Source organism: Perna viridis, chromosome 9 (assembly GCF_037379345.1).
Source record: "Perna viridis isolate PV_CMFRI_1.1 ecotype Kerala chromosome 9, ASM3737934v1, whole genome shotgun sequence".
NCBI classification, from domain to species: domain Eukaryota; kingdom Metazoa; phylum Mollusca; class Bivalvia; order Mytilida; family Mytilidae; genus Perna; species Perna viridis.
In genome coordinates, this window is record NC_142453.1 from 40,778,376 (window position 1) to 40,798,568 (window position 20,193).

The following is a 20,193-nucleotide window of genomic DNA, read 5'->3' on the forward strand; positions in this document are numbered from 1 at the left end:
GCTCTGTTGCTATTATGACATTGTGGTCCACTCCATTCTCTTAGTACACAAACATGTAGGTATGTGCATGATATATATAGAGGAATGATTAGGTTTAGGAATGACTGGTTATGCATGGAGTTAGAATTATATATATACACTAGGTATATGATACAGTTATGGTAAATGTTTTAGAGCGACACAAGGGTCTATTTTGAAAGCTTTCTGTGTGCTTTTTTTTTACATGTAAAATATTTTTCTAAACATTTTTAGTGTATACATATTAAGTATCCTTAGTCTCAACTTAGTTAATGTTTGGTTAAATTTTTCTTATAAATGTGGTACACATTTTGTAACAGAGACCTACACTAGTATTTTATCAAAACAACTGACATTTACTTTACTGCTTTTGATGGTTCAGTATATAAGACTGAGTGTATATGGTATATGTATATTGGTACAGTGGTTTACTATGGTCATTACTCCAGATCTCAATATTTACAGGTGGCAGACAAGGAGGGAGAAGTAGACAATATTTATGGAGAATCCAGTATAGCATGTCAACTCCTTAGGAAAGGCAGTTCTCCTGATGCTGTAGAACCAGAAACAGGTATGCTGGCTATATTAAATATAAAATTAACACTACATGTAATTCTTTTATATTTAATTCAAGAGGTGGAAGGAAATTAAATTAAATTTTTAAATTATGTTGTCATATTTAAAAGACTATTAAAGGTAACCACGATTTTAGTGGAAATCAAAAGGACGGAATCCGGGGACGAAGACCAGACATGGAAAACAGACAAACACAACAATGACAATGGTGTAGAAACAATTTTACAATTTAAAAAAAAATCAGGAATTATTTAAAATACAACTAAAAATTATTGATCAGAGTTGACATTATTTTACGTTTATTGGTTATATATTATAGGAGATGTATTATTACACCTTGCTACCAGAAGTGGGAATGAGAGAGCAGGAATATTCTTAGCCAAGAATGGTGCTAAATTGAATCTCACTAATCACAAGGTCTGATTTGTTTGTTGGATGTGTTAGATTCACATATATTTATATTTCTACTTGAATAATGGGGCAAGGGGATGAGAGTTTTGTTTTATGAGTTTATTCATTTACCTCACACAGGAAATATATAGTGATCATAGTGTCCTTCCATCGATAAATATTTTTTACAGTTTTTCTGCAAATAAATCTGATCGCAGCAGCTACATATTTTTTTCAGAAGCTTTTCAGTGGGTTGCCATGTCATGGGATTTAATTTCATGTAGAGACTTCAACTTCCCGTTTTGCATCTTTGTTTATGTATTGATCATATGCTCACTGGGATGGGGAGCTTGGCTTTCCTTTAGAGACCTTTGCTCACAGTTTTTCTAGATTCTTTTGATTTCATTCTGATACATCCGGAGCTATTGCCATCACTTGGCTTCTGTTGTCGTTGTTAACAATTTCTTCAAACATCTTTTCCTCTGAAACTACTGAATGGATTTGGATGAAATTTAAGATGGTTGTTCCTTAGAGTATCCTGCACAAGGTGACTGTTTGGATTTTTGATCTGTTAAAAAACATGGCTGCCATTAATAAAATAGAACATAGGGGTCATGCAGCAGATTTTTGCATATGTCTCCAAAACCGTTAATCAAATTTTGACAGGGGAAAAGTATTGAACAAATTTTGGTGAGAATCTGTTGACCCATGTTGGAGTTATTGCCCTTTTTGGACGATTTTTGCTGATTTTGATGTTATTACTTTCAAAAATCTTCTCCCTAGAAACTAATATACAGAATTCAATGAAAGTTGGTATTCTTGTTTTTTTAGGGTATCCTGCACGACATGATATGATTTTGATCGGTTAAAAAACATGGCCACTGTTACTAAAAATAGAATATAGGGGTCAGACAGTAGTTTTTTGCATATATCTCCAAAACCGTTAGGTTTAGCCAATATTTTTCAATTGCTGAAATCATCATTATTATAAGGCCTACAAAAGTCTCAGAAGGATCAAAGTTGTCAGACAACTTCATGTAAGAGGTGAAAAATGACTTTTCTTTTACAGTTTTCAGCCAATATCTTGAAAACTATGGTAGATAGAATGAAACTTTCAGTTGCTGAAATGATTCTTATCATAAGCCCTACAAACGTTTCCAGGGATCGAAGTTGCCAGATGACTCCATGTAAGAGTTATTGCCCTTGAAAAGCAAAAAATTAAGTTTTTAGCCGTTTTCAGTCAATATCTTGAAAACTATACAATGTAATAGCTAAAATGAAACTTTCAGTTGATGGAATGATCCTTATGATAAGTCCTACCAAAGTCTTCATGGAGTCAAAATTGTTGGACAACTCCTTTTTAGAGTTATTGCCCTCCAAAGGCAAAAAATTTAACCAGGCGAACGATTCAGGCTCCTTGGAGCCTCATGTTTACTGTGCAAAACCATATACATGCAATTAACTCATGATAAAATGACCAAACTGTTTTTCACACAATATTCCTGTGATGTTTTAATTTTAGTTGCCTGTAATGTACACCATTGTTACAGCTATTCTGGTTGACAACTACATAGCATATCATTTTTGAAAATTTTAGTGTTGTCTTTTCATTTGTGTCCACTTATATTGATATTGTTGTTCAATTCAAATTGTTTATGTAATGATTTATTTCACTAGCCCAAATATTATACAGTGGTATAATTAGAACTGTAATGCATGCCAAGGCATTAATCTACTGTTATAGTATTAATTTTCTCGGTAGACTAATTCTCGTGTTGCCTTAACATTAACGAAGTGTAGTCTTTGTTTCAAACAATTCAAAACAAAGGAACATTTTGATTACATATCAATTTTCAAAATATTTTGACTGGAATTAATTAGAAATTGAATATTAGGAATGTTTCTGATTTCTGAGCTGGCTATTTTGTAAAGCTTGTTCATAAATTAGAAACATTCCCTAAGTGATATAGAAATGATGATCCTTATACTTATTTAAAGAAAAAAATCTGACTTTCAGGGAGAAACTGCTTTACATCTTGCATGTGAGAAAGGATTATTGAAACTAACAGAGATATTACTAGACAGGGGAGGTAACCCAAACTCTCAGACATTGAAACCCTCCCCCACAGAACAGTATGCCTTTGATGAAGAAACACCCCCAGCATCACAGCAGACTCCATTACACTTAGCTTTAGTTCATAGACACAGTGATGTTGTAGAAATATTCTTACAACACAAAGGTGAGAGAAGTTTGGTGTCCATGATTTATCCATTAGGAATTATAAAGAGACAAGCACACTAAATTTATAGGCAAGATCATAGAAAAATGAATTGTTCTTGCAACCATTTTGTTGTAAGTTTCCTGGACAGTTAAACTGCTTATATATTCAATTGATAATATAAACAGTGTATAAAGACATCCACAAATTTCATTCCTCAAGCAATGAAATTTCCCTAAAACAATGAAAAATGTGATTCATGAAACTTTCACAATGGGATCAAAATAATGTTAACTTTTTTTTCAATCTCAGTGCCTGGGTAGACTTGTCAACCAATGGTAGGGGACTAATGAATATAGTCCCATTCCGACCAACCACCATTTAAGTGCTTTTTGGCTAGATCTATTTTTTTTATCTAGCTTTGCTGCTTTTTTCTCATTTATTCTCTTAAAGATTCAGTAACAGTTATGGTATGAGGTTTTGAAATGATGATTGCCAACAAAAGTACATTACATCATTTATATTCATACTAATGAAAATTATCTTTCAATAGTAAAAGCAGGGCTCTGTGAAGATGGCCTGAAAATACTGCCAAATTTCAATCTTAAGGATTCAGATGGACAGACAGTATTGGGGTTAGCTCTTTGGAGTAATCTTCACTCAGAAGCTGCCAGACTACTAGGTGCAGGAGCTAACATTAATGAGAAGAATTCAGAAGGATTAACATTACTCCACCAAGCTGTACAGAAACAAGATACTGCCAGTGCTTTATTCTTAATAGAACATCAGGCTGATCTGACTATATCGTAAGTTATAAAACACTTAAACCTGACTGTAATGATCTTAATGTCTGCCTGTCTGTCCATCTTTCTGTCTGTTCTTTATTCTAGACAGAACATCATGCAGTTTCATTTGGTTGTAATGATCTTTTAATGAACCAAACTCAGAAATGAGCAAAATATAAGTAAAGTAAAGGAAAAAATAATGTCTTTCACCTAACTCGAGCTTATACATTTTGTGGCAGACTTCACGTAAAATTCATGTGAATAGAGTCTTCGTACTGAACTATATTTGCTTGTGTAAATACCATCTGCGGTTCAGAAACATCCCAGGATTTGGCAGGTTAATTGTACATATTGATAATTTAAATTTGTCCCGACCCATGAACTTATTTGGACAATGGTAAATTGACCTGTAATTCTTTGTTTAGTGCTGAATGAGTCTGGAAGAAATTTCATAATTATGTGTTGCATTTTTTTTTCTGCACAGATTTGTTTATTTTTAAAAAACTACACACAAATTTAAACATTTAATTTTAGCTCCAATTGGTCACAACTGTATAAATTTTATTTCAGTACTCCGGATGGAGAAACACCTTTACAACATGCCATAAAGCGTCACCTACCAGTTGTTGTGGATATTCTGTGTAAAAGGGGAGCTAATATGAATCTACCTGACAAGGAAGGCAATTGTCCTTTGTGGAATGCCTTAGATTCTGGACAACATGACATTGCTCAGATACTGGTTGGTAGTTATAACAGTATGCATGTACACCTGTATGTCTCTATGTCTGTATAACTGTATTTTGGGTTCTAATCAAAATTAAAGAACTTGTCTCCAACATAAATTTAAATGACTTTTTGACTGATAAACACAAATTGTTTATTTGCTTTATTGGAAAAATGGAGCATATCATGCTATGAATGTATTTTTTTTCTGATCAAATATCCACTGTAAGTGTTGTTTGGGGACAATTTTGCTGGTATTGAAGTGCTTAATTTTAATTTTATTTTTATTATATCATTTAATGGATTTTTTTAGGTAAAGCATAGCTGTGATCTTGACCTTTGGTCATCAGGACCTGAGGGATGCCAGCAGACATTACTTCACAGGGCATTAGATGAAAATAATGAATCTGTAGCCTGTTTCTTAATCAAAAGGTTGGTATGGAAATATTGGAAGGTGAATAAATGTCACATATACAATCATAAAAAAAATAATAGAATTAGAATCCAGAGTTGTCTTCTTTTGCTTTCCATCAGTTTGTCTTAATTAATTATGAATGAATTGATTTGAACTTGTAACTGAACATAATGAACAATACAAAATCTGTGATCCATGTACAAGTTATAATAACAAGTTTACAATTTACATATAATTGTCTCTATTGATTTAAAGCAAAAAGCCTTGGGCTGACATTTTCATCTTTTTGACATATATACCATACCTATTCTCATTATAACTTAATCAGTTATACTGGTGTATAGATAATTAATTTTGAAATGTGTTTTGATAAAATGATCAATGATTGTAGGCTGATAATAAAAAGTAAGTATCTGAATAACTTATATTTCTAATACATGTCCACTGTTTTTTGGTAAAGTTTCCTGTATAAAGATTTTTATTTTAATTTTCAGTGGTTGTGATAAAAATAGTGCCAGAAAACAAGGGCCTAATGGTGAAGGAGGGGATGAAGCTAAGTAAGTGTAATTAAGGAAAAAATCTTAATATTGGTATGAATGTAATCTTTGACCTTTGAACTGTGGAGAATCTGACAGGAAATGAAAAAAATGAAAATAGAGGTATCTTTTGTGCATATGCAGAAATAACTACACTTACCAAGTGGAGATAAAAAACTGTTAGAATATACTGATCACATAGTTGAAATAACTTTCAGCTAGAGTAGTAGATAATGAAGAAGAAATACTAACATTTGCCACATTCTTTGGTAGCATGTTATATTTAAATACAGGGAAAAGATACTCAAGTTAACTTTATCATTTTTGTGTGAAAATTTTGAAGATGATATTCTTTTCCTGTTCACAGAAAACCTAAAACTTGGAGGTAAAATATGTCTCTGATTTCCTAATTTTTCTAATCGTCATATTTTCCTAGCTTGCTTCACCAGCAAAAATTTCATCTTCATTCCCTAAAGAAAAGATATTTCACATTTTGCAGAATTTAGTATGATTATTTTATGATAATATACTTCTATTCAAAAGCTAAAATATAACAATCCTTCTACATTGCTTCAACAAAGAAAATTTGAGTATAACACCTCTTATTGCCTAATTATTGATTTCGTTCACTGATACATTCAGACTTAGTCACACCTTTTTCTAGAAAAGTCATTTAACTGTGAGTAAGAATTCTACAGTTAACTCTCCATTTGAAAGTATTTTTTTTCATGTGATATTCTTTGTTGTTGAAAATTGAGGATATACAAAGATCATTGATGCATATAAATTTGCATGAAGTGTCAAACTAATATACATATTTATTCAGGATTTAAGATTGTTTTTTTTTTGCTGAATCAAAGATAAGGAATAAAGCTTAATTATCAAAGACTATTATCCTTGACTCAGTATTATAAGAGCCTTTCTGTTTTTCTTTAATGATGAAGATATTTTCTATTATCCTTGACTCAGTATTATAAGAGCCTTTCTGTTTTTCTTTAATGATGAAGATATTTTCTATTATCCTTGACTCAGTATTATAAGAGCCTTTCTGTTTTTCTTTAATGATGAAGATATTTTCTATTATCCTTGACTCAGTATTATAAGAGCCTTTCTGTTTTTCTTTAATGATGAAGATATTTTCTATTATCCTTGACTCAGTATTATTTCTGTTTTTCTTTATTTTGACGTCTAATGTTTATGAGCATGTTTTTATTAAATGTGATTTTTTTTCAGAGATCTTTCTTCACCTTTACATTTAGCCTGTTGTTGGGGATTAGAGACTGTTGTTCAATGTTTGATAGAACATGGTGCAGAGGTCAATGTCAAGGTAAGGGTCAGATGTCAAAGTCAAGGTAAAGGTCAGAGGTTGATGTCAAGAAAAATATATGGCAAGACCAAGGATCCGGAAATTTTGACAGCCCATGCCGGACATTTTATCAAACTTAAGCAGACATTTTTGTCAGTCATTTACATGCTCAGATCAAAAATAAACTTTAAAAAACATTTGTATGTAGTTATTTTAAGATAAATATTGGAAAGTGTGTTATTTCATCACATACTCTGTCTTTTACAAAATCTCAGAGCAAGTGAACAAGTTTGGTTTCGACCACACATGGACATTCTAACAAAACATCGTATCTCTCAGACTTTTTCATCACATATGCAAACAGCCGAAAACTTCCCAGTGATGAAAAAAATGTTGATTATTTATAAAAGAAAATCACGAACACATTTTGTATATTGATATAGATGGTCTGTTGACTTCTGTGTAAAAACAATTCAATCAATCAATCAATAATTACAAACTACGACTGATTCGTAGTGTCAGTTCCATGTGCTTTTGTTACATCTGAAAGATCGGCGGGAAAATGGTGGACTTGTCAAACTTTTTTCTTAATTAATCAACTAATAAATTTATGAAGATTCTCGGAGTTACTTCAAATGATTCATATACGCAATGGTGCTGCATGTGTACCGTTAATTCAATTATGCAATCAACTAATCAGTTACAGGTAAATCACAGTCACAGGTGGCTGCACATCGGCTAAAATTGACAATCATCTGTCAATTAATTTCCAATAAACAATTAGGAGACTGGTAGACAGAATGTTTGTACTTTAATAAAACCATGCAGACTGTAATTTATAATAATTTACAGTTTTTTATGACTGATATTGGAATATTGTTGTCAGGCATTTGCAAAATTTGTCGGTCAGTCACCAGCATTTTTGACTGTTTCTGGATCCATGGGCAAGATAAAAGATTAAAGTAAGCTGGACACATGCACAACTAAACCAGGAAAAATAGTCTAAGTAATTTCTGTATGGCTGGAGACATCATAAAATTTCAAATCTTTGAAAATTAGTTACCATGCATGTGCAGAATGTTCTGACTTATAAAGTTTTGAGATGCCAAGGCCTGATTGTTTAAATTGTACAAATATGAAACCATTTTATCACAACATGTAATTTTGATAAACTGGTTATATATCATTGTTTTGACCATAGACAATTATTGCTTGTCTTTGATTTCTTTAATTATATTTCCAGGATGCTGAGTCAAAGTGTCCAGTTCATGTTGCCATAGAAAACCAGCATAATGTGATTATTTCTCTCCTGTTAGCTCATCCTGCTTTAGATCTGACCGTCCGTGACAAAAATGGATTAACTCCCTTTGCTGCTGCCATGACAACTAAGAATAACAAAGCTGCTCAGTCAATACTGAACAGGGAACCTACAGCTGCTGAGCAGGTGTGAAATATTATTGTTTTAAGGTTAAGGAATCAATCCATATTCACATGACTTTTCCTTCTCAGGGAAGGCATAGAGTGTTTGGAAATTAATACAGAATGATGGCACTTTTGAAGTTGACACAGAAAACATAGTGGTGAGACTGATTTTGGGTAGATGTGATATTTTGTTGAGACATTCAAAACTGACATTATTCTGTTTATTGGAAAGATATTAGATATTACTGATATTTTTTAGTATCATGACAATAGCCTGGGTTAGAAATTATAAAAGGAGGCAGTAAGAATAATTTAAAAGATGATATTATTACTGGTCTAAAAGCCCTTTGTGGATAATTTTGAAAATTTTCATTATGAAATTGATTTTACATATGTCTATTAGGCTATCATTATAGATAGAATCCAGTAATCTGTTAGCTGTGTTTCTAATCTCATATACTTTACACCGTTGAAGGAATGTTTTTATTTTTTGAATAATAGATTATACAAATCACCTGATGTGTGGCAGTTTACACTTATAAACTGACCCAATCCAAGTTATTGAGTATAAACTGTTCAAAAATTAGAAACATTCCTTATAATTTAATGTCTATTGAATGAGAGTCCAAATACTGATGATTGATTTTGAATCAAAATGTTATTTAATTATTTGAATCCCGGAGTGTGAACCAGTCAACATTAATGACTTCATAGTACCAAGCCAGGTTACTGTGAAAGTACTATTGTTCAAGGGGTACCAATTTTCGTGGTTTTTACCTACCCACAGAAACCACATAAATTTGGTTTCCAACGAATTGTAAATTCCCATTGATGTGTATACTGAAAACTTCAAGACCACAAATTCTAGAATCCATCAACTTGTATTTATTCCCTGTTCCATGAAAATTGGTATCCATGAATTAAAGTACTTTTTCAGTATACAAAATAACTTCACTTACTCTAAGAGAACCAAACAGTCAGGAAGCTGGTTATAAATCAGCGTAGATTATTTATGTATGGATTATGTTAAGGTTTTATATTCAAATAAAATGTTTGAATTTGAATGTTACAGGTTGATAATAGGGGTAGGAACTTCCTACACACAGCCATACAGAAAACAGATATAGAGAGTGTACTGTTTCTCATCAGTATCAATGTCAACGTTAATTCTCCAGTACAGGATTCTAAACAGCTAATGCCATTACATCTAGCTGTCATGCATGGATCAGAGATTATTGTTAGAAATTTGGTTAGTTTAATAGATTAGGATGTTTTATAATCTCAACAAAACAAAACTGCTGTGATTAATGATGAGTGCAATGAGGTATCTTTCCTCTGACCATACAACCCCTTTTTTTCATTGACTAGGTATCACTCTGTAAGTATGACAAGTGAATGAAATTTATGAAGTTATTTCTGGACACCTCAGTGGTATCTTGGTAGTATTTTCTCCTTGTCAGAGTGAGAATGGTCATGCTTTTGATGCCTGGCTATGTTGTACCAAAGATTGTAAATTGATAGTCACTGCATGCTCCACAAGCACACCTCAAAAAAGCAATAGAGTAAGGACTGGTTCACATGTACACCTCATAACAGCAATAGAGTGATGAATGGTTTACTTAGTGGCAGGTAATCTGTCCCAGCTGTTGCTTCTGTGAGCTAGCACAATTAAAATACAGCTCAGTGTGTTGGGCTAGTACAAAGCATGGTTTGTTTTATTGATCAATAGTTTTAGTCTTGAAATGCATGCAATATCTGAACATTAAACCATAATCAATAACAATGAATCTTGATGAAAATTATTCTTGTATATTTAGTGACTTGCCAAAAGATTCCTAAGCAATCTGTGATTGAAGTACAAAATACAGTATGCTATCATTTCAGTTGTTAGCAGGAGCTAATGTCAATGCTCGGAATAAGAATGGGATGACATGTTTACATTTAGCTGCAGCAGATAACCATGCCAGTATATGTTCTGTGTTGATTGACAATAGGATTGAATTTGATTCATTTGATGAAAATCACAATAATGGTATGTATAATATGGTGGAGATAGGTACATATAATATGGTGGAGATAGGTATGTGTAGTATGTGTAGATAGGCAAGTATAATATGGTGGAGGTAGGTATGTATAGTATGGTGGAGATAGAATGGTGGGGATAGGCAAGTATAATATGGTGGAGATAGGCGAGTATAATATGGCAGAGATAGGCAAATATAATGTGATGGAGATAGGTATGTATCGGTGGAGATAGGCAAGTATAATATGGTGGAGGTAGGTATGTATAGTATGGTGGAGATAGATATGTATAGAATAGTGAGGATAGGCAAGTATAATATGGTGGAGATAGGCAAGTATAATATGGTGGAGATAGGTATGTATAGGTGGAGATAGGCAAGTATAATATGGTGGAGATGGGCAAATATAATGTGATGGAGATAGGTATGTATAGTATGGTGGGGATGGGCAAGTATAATGTGGTGGAGATAGGTATGTATAATTTGGTAGAGATAGATATGTATAATATGGTGGAGATAGGCAAGTATAATATGGTGGAGATAGGCAAGTATAATATGGTGGAGATAGGTATATATAATATGGTGGAGATAGGCAAGTATAATATGGCGGAGATAGGTATCTTTAATATAGTGGAGATAGGTATGTATAATATGGTGGAGATAGGTATGTGTAATATGGTGGAGTGGAGATAGGCAAGTATAATATGATGGAGATAGGGAGGTATAATGTGGGGGAGATAGGTATGTATAGTATGGTAGAGATAGGTATGTATAATATGGTGGAGATAGGCAAATATAGTATAGTGGAGATATTTATGTATATCAATCAATATAATATGGTGGAGATAGGTATATGTAATATGGTGGAGTGGAGATAGGCAAGTATAATATGGTGGAGATAGGGAGGTATAATGTGGTGGAGATAGGTATGTATAGTATGGTAGAGATAGGTATGTATAATATGGTGGAGATAGGCAAATATAGTATAGTGGAGATATGTATGTATATCAATCAATATAATATGGTGGAGATAGGTATATGTAATATGGTGGAGTGGAGATAGGCAAGTATAATATGGTGGAGATAGGGAGGTATAATGTGATGGAGATAGGTATGTATAGTATGGTAGAGATAGGTATGTATAATATGGTGGAGATAGGCAAATATAGTATAGTGGAGATATGTATGTATATCAATCAATGGCATAATGCTATGGACCATAAAACACAAGTAAGTTTAATTATTGGCCAGGTTATATTTCTGCTAATTGGCTTAATTGACAGACAGGCAAATGTGAACGTCTGTCTGACAGGCAGGGAAATGTTTTCATATAAATTTTCTCAGCAACTATAAATCACAGTAACTAGATACTTGGTACACAATTTCAGTATGGGTTTCTATATTGTGGGGTACAATTTCAGGTCTTGTCTTCTTCCTGTTTTTGGCAACCTGGCCGTATTTGTCTTTGACATGTTTTTGTGTATATTGCTTTACTGATTATGAGTTATGGCCCTTTTCACCTATGAAATAAAAATATAAGGATTACTAACTGTAATCAGCAGATCAACTTTCTGACAAAAAAGAAATTGAAAAAAAATTGAAAATAAAAAAATACAGCATTTAAGATCAGACAGAAAATGGGCTACTAGAATGAAATAAAAAAAATAGAATATTTTGTTGTTGTGATATGTTAACTTGTGAGTCATATTAATTAGTTTTAACGAGATGTGTAATTTTGTTTGGTAGCCTTACACACAGCTGTTCAGAATGGTCACCTGAATGCTACCAGGGTCCTGTTAACAGAATCACACATAAATGCTGAAGCTGTTAATGACAAGTAAGTCAACTATGGAGGGAGGGGGCCTTGAGTTGAACTTTTCATCCTTTTGGGTTGTTGTCTCTTTTGCATATTCACCATATTCATTCTTATTATATATTCTGCCCATAAGGAACATGTATCATTATTATTTTAACTTCTGTATTATTTTATCTGTGCAAATGAATGAATGAATGAATGAATGTAGAATTTTGATATTTTCTTATTGCTAAGATCCTATTCATATACACATGTCAGAGAACCCATCCAGGTGTAAGTTTTGTTTATAATACCTCCAAGACAGGAGAGGAACAATTCAAAATGGGCATAAAGTTCTAAACCAATATGCACTGTCGCGAAATTTCGTTGTAAAATCAACTTATTTTTATATATAATGTGTTCTTGAGAAGAAAAAAAGATGGGACAATCATATGAGCACTAGACAATACATATTGCATCTGTCTGATGAAATAGTTGATCATATCAGGATTCAAACAGTCAAACTTTTTAATTTTGAGCCTCTGCTGAGAAATTAAAAAAATTAACAATCAAGACTGTAGGATTGTGATGCTTTAAAAAGAAGATTCTGTTTTTCAAATTCTTTAAATCAAGTAAATGTATCTAGAGTTTTTACCCTCTCTCTATAAGATAAATAAGAATCTGTTTTTCATGCTTTTAAAAACATCTTTGTTTATCTTTTTGCAGAGGGCAGATGCCAATCCATGTGTTATGTCAGTATGGAAGAGATAATGCAGCAGCCATATTTGAATTATTTAAGGAATGTATGCCTGATTATCCAATAGATGCTATTGATAGTGAAGGGAATACAGGTAAGGGGAGACAATTCAGCTGTCAGATCTGTCTAATAGTGAAGGGAATACAGGTAAGGGGAGACAATTCAGCAGTCAGATCTGTCTAATAGTGAAGGGAATACAGGTAAGAGGAGACAATTCAGCTGCCAGATCTGTGTAATGGTCTCACTAACCACTTCCAGGTCAAATGGCCATCCCCCTATGTAGTACCAAAAACACACTGAACCTAGACATATGCATTGTAAGTGCATTATTTGTGTGTATTATGATTAAAAGTAGTCAAAATAAAGCTGAGAATGTGTACTTTAAAATCATATATGTAATTAACTACAAAAGTGTATGAATATTGTTTACATGTGTGAGTAATTTGCCTCCATGCTGTCAGTTAGCAGAACAGGTAAAAATGTGGATTTTCAGTATTATTTATTCAAGTAAATTTTGTGAAGAATTTCTACTATGATCGTACCATTAGCATAATGATTTTGGAAGCCTTATTTTCCAAGCTTCGCAACGGTATGCAGCTTTAAGATGTCATTTGTCCTGGGAATTCACAGTGAGACTTTGAAAATTACTTTTTTAACATGTAAAGTAATGGAAACGTTAGAAGTGGTTAGTGAGACCATAAATTAAATTATGGCATATTTCAGAGAAATGCATAATTTGAGGAAAATTGCCTTTCCTGGTCATTATTTCCATTTCCCCATAAAATCAGTATTGTGATATTGGTAATCTGGCTATATTTTAAGAGGTGCATTGTGCAAGGTATTTTAAAAAACAACATAGCAACAAGATTTTTATCAGTAACAGTGACTCATAACTTGACGTCATCCATGAAATACACAACGTCACTGCTTGGGATATTCAAAGTACTCAAATAGTCACACAGCACAGACTAAGAATCACACAGTAATGAAATAGGTATCATATAAATTGTTGAAATCTGTTATTTTTTCATAATGATAAATGATATTTACTATTACAACTTCTTGAATTATCATAGGTATCAATTTGGTGTGACAAGTTAGTTAAAATTGTAATTTTTTAGTAATTTAGGGAAAATATCACTGAGGGGCATGATATAAAAATGACCATTTCTTTGTAGTCCTATGTCTGATTTTGATAGTTTTGGTCTTATTAGACTCACAATACCACAAGCTTTCATAAAATGTAAAAAAAGAAAAACATAAAAACTCATAAAATGTTTTTAAGGTCTCACTAACCACTTCCAGGTCAAATGGCCATCCCCCTATGTAGTACCAAAAACACACTGAACCTAGACATATGCATTGTAAGTGCATTATTTGTGTGTATTATGATTAAAAGTAGTCAAAATAAAGCTGAGAATGTGTACTTTAAAATCATATATGTAATTAACTACAAAAGTGTATGAATATTGTTTACATGTGTGAGTAATTTGCCTCCATGCTGTCAGTTAGCAGAACAGGTAAAAATGTGGATTTTCAGTATTATTTATTCAAGTAAATTTTGTGAAGAATTTCTACTATGATCGTACCATTAGCATAATGATTTTGGAAGCCTTATTTTCCAAGCTTCGCAACGGTATGCAGCTTTAAGATGTCATTTGTCCTGGGAATTCACAGTGAGACTTTGAAAATTACTTTTTTAACATGTAAAGTAATGGAAACGTTAGAAGTGGTTAGTGAGACCAATAGTGAAGGGAACAATAGTGGAGGGAATACAGGTAAGGGGAGATAATTCAGCTACCAGATTTGTTTAATAGGGAAGGTACCAGTCTTGCATTGCATATCCTTGAGTGGGTGTCATCAAAACATGGAGGGTATAAAAATGTAGTGTGTTTTCTTTTTGTCTCTTTACAAACTAATATTTTGTCAGTATATATGAACAGTGATTTATAAAATTTAAAATTATAACATAAAAATGTTGGTTTGATGAGTGCAAAAAGAAAGTGAAAGTAGAGAAAATGGCTTTTTATAGTTCAAGACTACTTTTCTGTTCAATCTTCTTTTTTTGCAGGAAATTTATTTTTCTCATTTCCTTTGAAATGCTGTGTACGTGAAGGTTTTATTGAATGAGTTTACACATATGCCAGCACTCCACAGTTTAGTTTAGTTTCACACTTTTGGCTAGGGATGAAAAATGACATAAATGGAAACCGGTGGTTGCTATAGTGATTTAAAATGAAGAATCTATTGTTGATAAAACATTTTCTGAAAAAAGGGGACTTTTAAAAGTATTTTGCAATGTTTTATATATTTTCAATGTTGAAGGAGCTTTTTTTCAATGACAATTTGACTTCATTGTGAAAGTGAAAGTAAGTCAATTTTTTACCATGCTAAATTTAATAAGTGGATTACAAAGTGAAATAGCTCAAAATCTAACTGGCGATGCCCATATGAGGAAGGGGTTTTTGAAGGGAAAAGTTTGAACAGTTTCAGGGATTGAAATAAAAATTTCAGATATTTTGCGGGAAATTTGATATTTTTAAACCTGATTTTATGAACTTTTTTGCAAATTTTCGCATATTTTTGCATGGTTTCTATGGTAACCCTATATGCTGTGGGCAATTTTTTTCCAGAAAATTTTTACTGCATCCTGAAGGCCTTGGCTTGATAAATGTTACAAAGCATCAGATTACAAGACCAAAATTAGGCAGTTCTACAATACTGTGGAGTGCTGGCTTAATCTGATGCTTTGTAACATTTATCACTTTAAAAAATTGTCAAGCATCTGTAAATCTATATATCTAGAAATAGCTCAAGCCAAGGCCTTCAGGATGCAGTAAAAATTTTCTGGAAAAAAATTACCCACAGCATATAGGGTTACCATAGAAACCATGCACAAATATGCGAAAATTTGCAAAAAAGTTCATAAAATCAGGTTTAAAAATATCAAATTTCCCGCAAAATATCTGAAATTTTTATTTCAATCCCTGAAACTGTTCAAACTTTAACCTTCAAAAACCCCTTCCTCATATGGGCATCGCCAGTTAGATTTTGAGCTATTTCACTTTGTAATCCACTTTTTAAATTTAGCATTGTAAAAAATTGACTTACTTTCACTTTCACAATGAAGTCAAATTGTCATTGAAAAAAAGCCCCTTCAACATTGAAAAAATATAAAACATTGCAAAATACTTTTAAAAGTCCCTTTTTTTCAGAAAATGTTTTATCAACAATAGATTCTTCATTTTTAATCACTATAGCAACCACCGGTTTCCATTTATGTCATTTTTCATCCCTAGCCAAAAGTGCGAAACTAAACTAAACTGTGGAGTGCTGGCTATATGTTTTTTAAATCCTTAAAGTATGCACTTCACTATAGTAGTCTATGGGAATATTAATGCAAGACTGAGACTTGAAGGGGAAACAGGTGACAGGGAGATGATTCAACTGCCATAGGTCTCATTAACCACCTCTAACATTTCCATTACTTTACATGTTAAAAAAATAATTTTCTAAGTTTCACTGTGAATTCCCAGGACAAATGACTTCTTAAAGTTACATACCATTACAAAGCTTGGAAAGTAATGCTTTCAAAATCTTTATGCTAATGGTTTGATAATTGTAGAAATTCTTCACAAAATTTACTTGAATAAGTAATACTGAAAATCCAAATTTTTACCTTTTCTGCTAACTGACAGCATGACAAATTACTCACACATGTACACAATTTTCACACTCTTTTGTGGTAAATTACAAATATGATTTTAGAATACACATTCTCAGCTTTATTTTAACTACTTTTGATCAGAATACACACAAGTAATTTACTTACAATGCTTAGATCTAGGTGCAGTGTGTTTTTGGTACTACATAGGGGGGGGGGGTGGCCATGTGACCCAGAAGTGGTAAATGAGACCAGATCTATCCACAGTATTCCTTGTTTCAAACTAAAGATTATTATTTTTAGGTCTGTTACTGGCATATGTAAATGGTAATGGTAACCTGTGTAGGGCACTTGTCCGAGCTGGAGCTAAATTAGGTACAATGAACAGACAGGGACTGAATATATTCAATGCACCAGTAGCCACCAAACAGCTGTTGTTCAAACTACTAGGTAAGTTGTTGCAAATTAAGAAATTATTGCATGAATCTATAAATGTTTCTGCCACAAATTGTATAGGGCAAACAGTTTTACTTTTATCCATCCTTCAATGATTCTTCAGCAGTTTCTTTAATTCTTTCTCCTAAACTCATGCAGAGACCCTTATATATTTGTTGGCTGGTGCTTAGTTGAATTTTGTTATGTGAGTATGCTTTGTTGATTTTGTAATTTTAAAATTAAATAATATTTTATGCATTTGTTCTTTTCAATTGCTTAAAAGGTATGACATTGAGAAGCTTTATGAAAGAGTCTTTCAGGTGTGTGTAATGAATAAGTTAAGAAGTACAGAAGTTGTTAGATACTGTGATGTTCATATATTGGTTTTTTCTCCCTCACTTTATTCTAGAAATGTTTATTATATCCCCCTAAATAAAGTTTCAGGGTATATTGGTTTGACCCTGTCTGTCCGACTGTTTGTCTGTCTATAACTATTTTCAAAGCAGTGCTGTCTGTCTGTCTATAACTATTTTCAAAGCACTGTTTTTTTTATTCACAGATATGTTGTCTAAGGAGCCTGCATGGTCTGAAGGAGAAATCTGTTTAGAATGTGGAGTTAAATTTGGAATCAAAACCAGAAAACATCATTGGTAGCTGTTACTTCTACTAAAAACTAAAAACTTATAGGGAAAGACCACCTTTGCATTAAGTTGGGCTCTTATGATAAATCATACCCACATAAACAAAAATGAATAACCTTTAATGCAAAATGCACTTTTATAAAATGCTCAAGGCCTTAAGTTCGAAATTCTTGAAATATAAGATATAACATATAACATGGTCTTCTCCTTTAAAAAAACAAGGAGAATTTTCAACTTACATTTTAGTGCAGTAAAAAAAAATTCCCCTTTTTAATATGTCTATGGTGCTTTGTTTTCAAAGTTAAGAAATCTAGCATAGTCGTACTAAATACTAAAAAAATGCAAATGGATTGATATCTCAATTAATCAAATTCACCATATCACTTTTATTGAATTGCGGCATTCAAATCAATTTTAATTTAAAAATGGCAAAATTTTATTAACCAGTGTACACAATAACTTCTGAAATTTCAATATTTACAAAAATTAGTAAATTAATTTAAGAAAATGTAGACTACCTGAATCAAAATCTAAGACAATTTTATGTGTGGTTAAGATAATGTCATTAATTCAAAGTCTGTCTTAATTTGTTTATTGGTTTTTTTTTGTTTTTTTTTTGTTTTTGTGAACTTGTGTACATTGAATTGATTTCTGTTTTCAGTCGACACTGTGGAAGATTGCTGTGTGCTAAGTGTTCATCTAAGGACATGCCTATAGTCAAATACAATCAACAAAAGCCTGTTAGAGTCTGTGATGTATGCTTTGATGTGTTAAGTTTAGGAGGTGTGTTTTAATGTCTTTGTCAAATTTAGAGGTGTGGCTTAATGACACTGTCAAAATTTAGGGGTGTGGCTTGATTACACTGTCACAGTGATAGGGGATGTGGCTAAATGACACTGTCATAATGGTAAGAGGTGTGGCCTTATGACACTGTCCTAATGATAGGAGGTGTAGCTAAATGACATTGTTGCAATGAAAGAATATGTATGTTAACAGTTCTGTTTAACTTTTGGGGATGTTTTAATGGGCATAGGAGTGTTTTATTGAGATGTAATGTTTAGATATAAATGAAGTTTACAAATGACTATTTTTCAAATCAGGTTGCACATTTTTTAACTTTCTATTTATATGAAGATATCAATATTCATACCGAGCATTGCATGTGAGGTTAAAGATATATGTCCAGCCAACCAGAAGAGGTATCAGATAGTTCTGCAACAGGGAAGTGAATTTGAAGTGAAATTAGCCTTTAAATTTATTTAAAATTAAAATATGCAGTTCATAAACGAAGAAAAAATATTTTAGAAGTTGTTTACAGAATCTTGATCCGGTACACTGTATTATTTTTTATAAAATGGACAACCATTTACCTACCTATCTCGCTTATTTCTGCTATCATCCCTTTTTTTCAATAACTTAACAAATATAAGAAAAATGTATAAGTACAATGCTCGTTTGCAGGCAGTGCCTAACTCATTTTTTTAATCATTGATGATATTTCTATCTGAAATTATTCCAGTTTTTTGGTTCTAAAGCAGAATTTTATGTGCAGTGGAAAAATGCAAAAGATTCAGAGAATTGCAATAAAATGTAGTCTAAAGCTTTAGTTGGCATTGCCCGTTAGTGAATAACTGTGGCATTGTGAAAATGTTTTTGTGCTTCTGTGCTTATACAATGTTCATTTGTCTGTAAAGTTTTCTGACCAATTGACAACACTTGAGTGGTTCAGTATTAGTAAGGATATTTGTTGAATTGATGAATTATCTATGAACAAATTTTAAAACATGAGATTTTTCCATTTCTGTTGTTGATGTTAACAAGAATAACATTGATCATTATTATACTTAATTAGTTTTCTCTGAAGTAAATCAAGATTAACATTTATTTAATTTATCCTGAAATGCTTGTTTGCTCTAATTTGCAGGGTATCATTTTTTTGTACTTTGACAGAAGCAACAATAGTACTGTATTTAACAGTTTTTTACCTTTATGTCATGGGATCTCTAAGTATTAGGTGTACTTGTAGCTTGTAACAAATTTAAAATCCAATTCAATATATTCATCCAACAATATTAACCTCTGTAATATTGATAGGTTTTCATTTTTAGATGAGGTGGGTTTAAAAACCCTGTTGATATCTAAACTCATAATGTCCAGGAAGCAAATTTTGTATTTATGTTCTTCTATTAGTCAATGATTAATAGTCAATAAAACTATTGTTCTGTTTTGTTTTGTTTATTCAATATTATTTAAAAAAATGTTTACTGGTCATTTGGGGAACAGCCAATTTATTACCCTCAGAAACCAACTACTGTAAATGTACTAATTTTCTCTATTTTTGCGATATACAGAAAACCGCGAAAAATAATGCCAGTGAAATTGATAGTATTACTATTTAACGCTCTACATTTTTTGGAAACAAAAATTTACACCCACCAATATGTTCACTTGACAGAATCAATGAAAATTAGCAACTGCTAAAATGAATAA

General features: G+C 32.2%; 1 protein-coding gene across 4 annotated transcripts in view; it reads left to right on the top strand.

The window, feature by feature from the left end:
- The window catches only part of LOC148608519 (ankyrin repeat and FYVE domain-containing protein 1-like), a 38,890-nt gene extending 18,961 nt beyond the window's left edge, over positions 1-19,929 (top strand). For 2 of the 4 annotated variants that reach the window (XM_088543883.1, XM_088543885.1), the window contains 17 exons: positions 484-589; positions 914-1,011; positions 3,002-3,224; positions 3,757-4,009; positions 4,559-4,727; positions 5,025-5,143; positions 5,621-5,683; positions 6,030-6,047; positions 6,896-6,989; positions 8,212-8,412; positions 9,463-9,639; positions 10,275-10,422; positions 12,158-12,248; positions 12,933-13,057; positions 16,931-17,077; positions 17,622-17,712; positions 18,365-19,929. In XM_088543883.1, the coding sequence (XP_088400009.1) occupies positions 484-589; positions 914-1,011; positions 3,002-3,224; positions 3,757-4,009; positions 4,559-4,727; positions 5,025-5,143; positions 5,621-5,683; positions 6,030-6,047; positions 6,896-6,989; positions 8,212-8,412; positions 9,463-9,639; positions 10,275-10,422; positions 12,158-12,248; positions 12,933-13,057; positions 16,931-17,077; positions 17,622-17,712; positions 18,365-18,497 (2,256 nt within the window). In that variant the 3' untranslated portion in view covers positions 18,498-19,929. The remainder of the gene's footprint in view (positions 1-483; positions 590-913; positions 1,012-3,001; positions 3,225-3,756; positions 4,010-4,558; positions 4,728-5,024; positions 5,144-5,620; positions 5,684-6,029; positions 6,048-6,895; positions 6,990-8,211; positions 8,413-9,462; positions 9,640-10,274; positions 10,423-12,157; positions 12,249-12,932; positions 13,058-16,930; positions 17,078-17,621; positions 17,713-18,364) is intronic. The other 2 variants (XM_088543884.1, XM_088543886.1) reach the window with 1 other exon arrangement.
- Positions 19,930-20,193: the final 264 nt, after the last annotated feature.